Source organism: Sinocyclocheilus grahami, unplaced genomic scaffold (genome assembly GCF_001515645.1).
Source record: "Sinocyclocheilus grahami isolate Dianchi unplaced genomic scaffold, SAMN03320097.WGS_v1.1 scaffold52.1, whole genome shotgun sequence".
NCBI classification, from domain to species: Eukaryota; Metazoa; Chordata; class Actinopteri; order Cypriniformes; family Cyprinidae; genus Sinocyclocheilus; species Sinocyclocheilus grahami.
The window spans coordinates 820,747-829,956 of record NW_015505231.1 but is presented as its reverse complement, the minus strand read 5'-3'; the positions used below and the strand labels follow the sequence as shown (position 1 = coordinate 829,956).

Here is a 9,210-nt window from a genome sequence, read left to right as displayed (position 1 = left end):
ACATATAGATAAATTAACACATGACAACATATAGTGGGGAAAGTTGTCACACAGGGAACCTTTTTAAAGTGGCAATGCTAATAGGCTATTTCATATTTTCTGAGCAGAATTATTTTTTATTTATAAAATTATTTTATTTATGTTTTAGTAAGCAGATATTGTTAAATTACAACATAAAAAAACTAAAAAATTTGACTACCTGACATACTGTATACTGTTTTTTTTAGGTAAACTCTGCATAATATTATTTATTTACTATTATAATTTGAATTCATATTTTGAATTAGCTTTTAATTGTATATTTTCATTTCAAGTTTTTTAGTTTAATTAATTATTTATTGTTTATTTGTAATTTTGTTGTGTGCTTTTTGACATTTTTAAATATTACTATTAATGTTTAATCTATTTTTATTTCAGTTTTAGTAATTATTTATTCATTAACTTTGTTAATTAATTTTGAACAAAACGTTGCTATTTTTTATTTATTCATAAATTTTTCCAGCTCAAGCTAGGTTTTCATCTAATATTTATATTTTAATTATTAATAGAATTAATAGAAATTATTAAGTTTTATCACCTTCAATTGATACTCAACAGCTAGTAAAAATCTTATGATAGTGGAATTTATTTTAAAATGATTTTACAGAAGCTATTTCAAACCATCACACAAAGTTGCGTGTGTTTAAATAGAAAACACGCAATTGGACCTGTGTAATTGGACCTTTGACTCAAAATCTTGAGATATAGTGCTTCTGACAACTTCCTTGCGTGACAACAAGCCCCCCGGTCTCCTCTAGGCCTATATATATGTTTTCCTTTAGAGATGCTTTCAAAGAGAGACAATGACTAATCAAACTATGTTCTCAGACAGGAAACAATATCACAATGACACTGATGAGGCTGCGCTACAGTTAATTGGGAAGCTAATTACTGGTAAAGACAACAATGTTCGCCATTAAATGCATGCAGTAAGCAGGATTTCAAAACCAAACATGTCATTGCAATAACCCACTTGTTAGTGTTAACATGCTAACAATAAGTGTAACTAGGGGGAACATTACAAAACATAGCATTTTATGCTAACAATTAACCTGCCCCGAGGCGACACCAACAATTAACACAAGCTAATGGGATACTAGTTAGCAACATGCATTTGCACATTATGGAGGCCAATAAGGTTTATTGTAGGACTAAAACAACACAACTGTGTTTACTAGAAAGTTCATAAAAAGGTAAAGAGATGTATTAGCATATGCATGATTTGTTGTTGATGGAAATTTACGAATGGGCAGAGTAATTAGCAAACTCCTCAGGAGGTGGAAATATGTTTAGCATTACAGATAATGGAGGACTCAAGATTTCAAAATTGTATTTATATACATATTCCATTAATTTTACCATTAATTTTAATATTAATTTCAGCTTTTGTGAGGAAGCAAATATGTAACAATTTTATAGATTAAATTTCTTTCTTTTTTTTCTGAGCCCACTTTTTGTGTTTTTTTTGCACTTCAAGATTCATTTCTTTGTCATTACACTGCCAAATGTGTCAAGAGTCATTCTGCATCAGTTCTCATCATTTCTGCCCTTTCTTTCCTTTTGAAAAGCTGTGAAAAACACCCGGGAGTCTTTGACCTGTGGCTAAGTGAAGTGCAGCAGGTTTCAGTGTATTCATGAGGTTTGTATAGAAGGACCTGTGAGTCGTCTCCCGCTGGTTTCTGCTCGCCTTGGTGGACTCACTGTGGAGCTCAGTTTGTTTGTCTAGCGCATTAATAGTCCCAGGGCCAGCTTTGGGAATCAGCTCTATCAGAAGTCGTAATGCATTTTTAATGGGCACCACTGTATTCTGTGGGCCCTGTCTGCTGGCCAGTAAAGCTGAATATAGACTGGCAAACAAACTCTATGAAATCAGAGAAAGAGAAATCTGTGGTGAGGTTTATCCGTAAAATGAACCACAAGCTCCTCAAATGCACACATACATGAGAGATCTATTTGATAATTTTGGAGGGTTCTTATCCCTATAAACCCTATTAAACCCTATACATAATTTTGAGATGGAACAGTTGATTTTGCATGTGTGTTTTTTGTTAAGTATCATATCTGATACATCAGGCTTTTATGGCTCATATAGGAAAATATGAAGGTCATACTCAAGAATGAAAAAGCTTGGAGGCCTGAACTAAGCAAAAATATGCAATTTGATGCAGCTGATAATACTTACATGTTCAAAAAAATAAGATGAAATTCTGATAGCTTGTAATCAATTATATTTAAAGCAGACTACTTACATAAAATGCATTTAAACTTAAGTTGTTGCTCTATATCTCCCAATAATATGTCTTACTAAGATGATATTTAAAGGGATAGTTCACCCAAAAATGAAAATTTGTCATCATTTACTCACCCTCATGTCATTCCAAACCTGTATGAGTTTCTTTTGTATGTTGAACATAAAAGAAGATATTTTGAAGAATGCTGGTAATCAATGCTGGTAGTCGATGGTCCCCACTGTCTTCCATAGTATGTCTTTCCCTACTATGGAAGTCAGTGGGGACCAGCAAATGTTTGGTTCTTCAAAATTCTTCAAAATATCTTCTTTTGTGTTCAGCATTCCTCAAAAGCCTAAAGCCTGTCAAATTAGAAATTCACATTTTAATGATCTGTATGATCATGTAAACCTAAGTTGCTTCAGTCCAGTAAATGTTCGTCTTGAAAAGTGTAAAAAAATTACAGTTATTTTTACGTTTACATTATAAAAACCAGTAAAGATTTAAAATAGACACGGGAACCATGGCGTCGTCGTTTTTAGAATTGTACTAATAGGCTTTTTACTTGCCAAAGAAGTTACAAAGAAGTCATTCAATGACTGAAGGCATGTAGTAAACTGTGCGCAATAGGTTTTTCAGCAGTTTTTAATCATGTTTATAATTTAGAGGCCTTAGAAATTTGTGTATCAAATGATACAGTAAGCTTTATGAGCCCTCCAAAAACTGGCCAATGAAAAAACATATACGATAATATAATGAATTATCTGTGTTGTTTTTTGTTTTTTTTTAGAATGCACAGCTACTTTTGAATTGAAGAAGACGCACTTCAAAACCAGATGGTGTAATTATGAAATCAACCACCAGGGGTTAACTGGACCATGCTAACCAGACAAACCTTGGAAGAACAAGGTTGGTGGAAACAGAGATTTTGACCAGGACATGGAGGCTGAAGGTGAAGTTCATCTTCGAAAGCATTGCAACATAGCCCACTGGTAACTATTTTTTCAAATTGACAAATATTTGCTATTATTGCTAACTCCTGGCAACATGGCGCATGTATTAGAAAGCAAGCATCTTGGTGTTTACTGAGGACACACTCATTGAAAACTTTACGAGTTTCTGCCCTTACTTTTGCCCTTCTTGTGCTCTTTCTTTTCTCCCAGCCTCTCAATGTGAAGCTTTATTTGCATGCTCACACATTTTAGACATTAAAAAAACATTACAGAGTCACTTCCATTATTGACTGGATGATCATGTAATAAAGGCACTCAGCACAGATGTACGATGTTTACTTCATAAGCACACAAATGCTCTCTCAAAGACTCTCTGGCTCTCCGTTTACTAACTTTGTCTTAGTAAAACTTGGCATGTCTGACCAAGAGACTTGTCAAGCACGCACATAAAAATAATGCAAGTAGAAAGCAGAGCATTCGCACAGTCCAACCATCACTCGAGTAGTGGCGAAAAAGCATCATTTCATGCTGAACTTAATTGATTTTACACATGAAAAACAAACCCACACCAGCGAACACACAGTTTGCAAATGCACTCAAACGCGATACGCCCTTCAAATACACCAAAGGTAATTATTAAAGGTCAGATTATGCATAAAAACATAAAACCTGAACGTCTCAAGCCGGCACGGTCGGTTTGCTCAGCACGCACATGCATTCACACACTCAAATGACGCACGTCATTTCGGTTTCTAGACATTTCACCAGTCATTAGTCACTGTTCTGACCCTGCGATTTTATAAGGTCAGTGGCATAGGATGGGTTTTGTGTATGTGTGTGCGAGCACGTTGGTCTCTACACTAGCCCATGTTTGTGTTGGATGAATCCAGTCATGTTGGCCTCATTGGATTTCTCAGAGCTGGTCAATAGAATCTCTCTCTTTCTCTCCTTCAATGTGCCTCTGTATTTCGTCCCAACAGACACTGGATATGTTTAGTTGCACCATTATGACACACACTATTCACTAATTTTGGCACCCATTTATCGAGCCTCATTAAGCTTTCCTATGATAAATTGTGTTAAATTAACAAGCTGGGTATACACTTCACTAGCTTGCCCTTCTAAAACTGCCTTTGTCATTGTGTTCATCTCACACATATCTTTACCAAAAGAAACTCTTATAAATTTTAATATATTTAGAAATGCATCTCTGCCATGTGACACTTTTATTCCGTCACAAAGCGTAAGAAATTTGTTTTTACCCACCCGCTAAAATCAGTAGACGACAGATAATCTATCATTCGTTCTCTCACGCACACGCACGCTTTCTATCTCGGGCATGGCATGCTTCCAGCACTTATCAATAGCCCTCATTAAATCATGGTGGTGTCTGTCTGCCATGACACATTACGGATGAGAAACAGATAGCTGGACTGACGTCCCAGTCTTCCCGCCACCGGAGGACAGTGCTACGCTTCCCCGTGCTGAAGAGAGACCAAAGTGTCAACTTTATTTACATTATGATGGTGTTGAGTGCATTAAAATAGCCTTCTTTTTTTTTTCACAAACGTCATATAGTCGGAACACATAACAGAGGAATACAAAAATATAAATGTTTCATTGTGCTTCTTCTTTTGAACTGATCGCAGCTAGTACTGTACAGTTCCACTCAAACAAAAGCTGAGCTTTGAGAAATCAACATGAATGTATGATCTTAGAAATACAGTATGGCGCAGAAGTCTGAAACCGCACTGAAAACTGAAAACGGAGTTTAAAAGCTAGAAAAGTTTTGGATTTTGTGTGAAACAAAGTTTCCATAAAAAATGAAAAATTATTTCAGATTCTGCACTATTTCTAGGTTACTAATCAAATAAGCTCATTTGTGACTGATTATGTGACTCTTTGTACAGATGGTCAGATATTTTATTTCTTCCACTGGAGCACAAATATGCCCTCAGGGTTGTCTTAAATTATGTTGGAGAACATGTGAGCTCTAGGAATTTATGCAGCTCGAGAACTCCTATCAATAAAGAATATACAAAGTACTAAGATATTGTTTCTACTTGTTATTCTAACATCTGTAATCATATAGTAGCTTTTTCACTAGTGGTCTCAGTTGTTTCGTCCCCACTTTAAGTCTTCGTTGGTTCTTTGCAACACCTTAATATTCAGGAAAGATCTTTTGTCTCATCAATGATAATATAATGTTTTTAAAAAACTATACAAGGTTCTTGAGCTGGATTTAGTCTATCATTTTTTTAGGTCTTTAAAAAAGATCTTGATGTTACATGTTGGTTCTTTGCAACACCTTAATATTCAGGAAAGATCTTTTGTCTCATCAATGATAATATAATGTTCTTAAAAAACTATACAAGGTTCTTGAGCTGGATTTAGTCTATCATTTTTTTAGGTCTTTAAAAAAGATCTTGATGTTACATTATAGGTTTTTCAGATTGGAGTTTTGGTTTCTGAGTTCTTCAAAGCATAAACATATAGTTTTCTAAAGAATAAACGTTCCACAGGTTTTACAGCAATGCCATAGAAGAACCGTTCCCCAAAGAACATTTCAGTAAATAGTTCCTAAAAGAACCATTTTTTTTCTTTCTCAGTGTCAAGAACGCTTCAATAATCTGCAGAACCTCCAACAAGCCAACAAGAAACAGCTCTTATGGTTCTTCATGGAACCATATGAATGTAAAAAAAAAAAAAACTTTATTTTTAAGAATAAAGATGACAAAAATGTATTTGTGGAACTCAAAATGGTTCTCCTCTGGTTGTACAGAGCTAGTCTGCAATTACAGACAAACAAATAGAGACTTTAGTCTAACTCTCCTACTTAGCAGATTTTTCTGCTCACATGTGTTTCCTCTACAGTTTCTGAAGAAAACTCAAACAGTGCTCAGATTTGCCAAGATGCAAAAGTCTACAATAAAAACTCAGATCAAAAGGTTTGATCTTTACAGTTCCATAAATTTAATGAATTCTCATTTTTAAGTCTCTGCTTCAATAATCTGCAGAACCTCCAACAAGCCAACAAGAAACAGCTCTTATGGTTCTTCATGGAACCATATGAATGTAAAAAAAAAAAAACTTTATTTTTAAGAATAAAGATGACAAAAATGTATTTGTGGAACTCAAAATGGTTCTCCTCTGGTTGTACAGAGCTAGTCTGCAATTACAGACAAACAAATAGAGACTTTAGTCTAACTCTCCTACTTAGCAGATTTTTCTGCTCACATGTGTTTCCTCTACAGTTTCTGAAGAAAACTCAAACAGTGCTCAGATTTGCCAAGATGCAAAAGTCTACAATAAAAACTCAGATCAAAAGGTTTGATCTTTACAGTTCCATAAATTTAATGAATTCTCATTTTTAAGTCTCTTCAGTAATTAAGAAGCAAAATCTAATGCAAAGTTGATACTTAAATGAGACATCTCTGAGAATCTAATTAACAAGTGACCTCTAAGCAATGAAGTCATCCTCACACCCACTCACCTGGAGTTTGTCATGTCCGTCTGTCCTCCTTGACTTTTTTCCAGGCCCAATTTGGTGAAGATCCCAACCAGCACCATGATGGCCACCACTCCACATATTATGTACACGATCATGTGAGTGCGGTCTCGATCCGGTTCCTCCTGGACGTCGGTCACCGGAGCCGCCGGCTTGCCTGTGTTGGCCCACACCGGCGTGTCGTAATTGGAACAAGACGTCTGGTCCAGACTGTGAACCTTGAACTGGCAGCAAAATCGGTAGTAGCAGGAGCCACAGCAGAACAGGTAGATTCCTGCATTACAGTTAAACGGAGGATCCCACTGGCCCATTACATCGTAGTAACCCCAACAGCGGCTCCCGGCCGACGGGGTTTCGTCTGCGTCTGACCCCGGGGTCGCGAGTGTGACCTCCGGGGCACCAGACGGAGCAGCCGTCCGATTTGTGGCTTGCTCACCTGTGCTGGCAGTGTTGGATTGTTGACCGTAAGAAACGTAGCTCAACAGTAAAACGGCAGTCAACACATTCAAAAACAGGTGTGAGGCAGCCATGATCCTCTTTGAGTAATCCCACAATGCGTATCCCAGAATGCAACAGCGCCACTGGAGACAATTAAACCAGCGGAGTTTAGTTAATGTGAACCAAGAAAGCAAGTTTGCTGAGCAAAGAGTTCTGTCTCCAAGTTTAGAGCAGGTTAAATGCTGACTTGTTGTCCGGCTCCTAAACAGCAAGCTGATACAGGGAAAGCAGCCCTCATCAGGGAACAAGACGGAGAGCTTTCCACGCCACTTCAGCACACAATGTGCTCGCCGTTGTCATCACTACAGGGAGAGAGTGAGAGTGAGCAAGATTCCTCCCCTTTGGAGAGACTCCAGGTTCGAGGATCTAACCCTGAGACAAACTGTTTCGTGGCCCGAGAAAAACAAAACAAAACAACACTTGGTAGGATTCCAATTCAGAAGCCTGAAGAAATGACACTGTTGGAATCAAGCCTTATTCGTGATCTTTGTCCCACTGAACATTGCGTGATGCCTGCGAGGAAGAGATGCCTCACGCTACAGTTCGGAGGTATTCCACAAGTCATTCTCAGTGTTTTACACCATTCAGTTCTCTCAAAGGAATATCTGTTGTTCTTTAGTCCTCCTGACGCTTTTGTTTTCACAATCAAGGTGTCTTGCTTCTGCTCAGTTCTGTCCCCTGTGACAAAACACCAAACATACTGTCATAAACTCCCATTTTCAGTCGAAAAAAGATTATGATTAAAGATTCTGCTAAGATGTTAATGTGATAGTTATTGATAAGTAATAAAAGTATAATATGTCTGAATATATAAATGTAAACTATAACTACATACTTTTGAGTCAAAATATATTCCACGCATTGTCACCCAAATATTTTTGCTGACAGTTCTGAATACATAAATGTTAATTGGAATATATACTGTACTTCTAAGTCTAAATATATAGATACATAAAATATAAATTATATATAATGATTAATGATTGTAATCATAACAGTAAAATAAAAGATATAAAATGTGTACAGCGCTCTTTTAGGGTTTGGCTGAGATGATGGGCAGGAAGCAGCAGGGGATTAATGGAACGGAGGGATCATGGAGAGGAAGGAACGACGGAAGAGTGAATCCAGAAATATGGACTGAGGAGAGGATGAATTGATAGATCTTATCTTGGAAAAGCAAAAAAATGTGGGTGAATCTCAGCCAAATATAGAATATTTGTTGAATTTATTGAAAGAAGATTGTAGAAAATGTCATACCCCAAAAGTTTGTAATTAGCCATTTAGAATATACAGTGGGTACGGAAAGTATTCAGACCCCCTTAAATTTTTCACTCTTTGTTATATTGCAGCCATTTGCTAAAATCATTTAAGTTAATTTTTTTTCCTCATTAATGTACACACAGCACCCCATATTGACAGAAAAACACAGAACATTGTTGACATTTTTGCAGATTTATTAAAAAAGAAAAACTGAAATATCACATGGTCCTAAGTTTTCAGACCCTTTGCTGTGACACTCCATGTTTGAACTCAAACTCAAGTCTGTAGTTGCTGTACAGTAGTTTGTGAAAAAATGCAAGAATTTATTAGCTTTTTTATTTACGTAACTAAGATAAATAAGTTTTGAGTACCGTAGATATATCAATATATTTTTGCATTGTGACAATTTTCATGATAACTAAATGTATTCCTCCCAATATTCATTATAATGTAAAATACAATACTAATACATCCATACTAAAACTAAATATAATACATAATTGTTTTTAAATGTCTTTTAACTTTTTTTCTACACAGAATAAAGCACGGATAACAGACCCATTTGCCACAAATTCCACAATTAAAATTCTGCAATATTATCGTCATTTCAGTTAAATAATATGCATTAACATATAATTGGAATAGAATAATACATAAATCACAGCTACAAATTTTTTTATAAATATTATAAATAAAAGAAAATAAAGATAATATAAATAAAAAA

General features: G+C 35.8%; 1 protein-coding gene across 2 annotated transcripts in view; it reads right to left on the bottom strand.

Annotated features, from left to right (window-relative positions):
• LOC107583263 (protein shisa-9) overlaps positions 1-7,899 on the bottom strand; it is a 67,876-nt gene extending 59,977 nt beyond the window's left edge. For both annotated transcript variants that reach the window (XM_016269419.1, XM_016269420.1), the window contains exon 1: positions 6,714-7,899. In XM_016269419.1, coding sequence (XP_016124905.1) covers positions 6,714-7,258 — 545 coding nt within the window. In that variant the 5' untranslated portion in view covers positions 7,259-7,899. The remainder of the gene's footprint in view (positions 1-6,713) is intronic.
• Between the last annotated feature and the right edge of the window lie 1,311 nt (positions 7,900-9,210).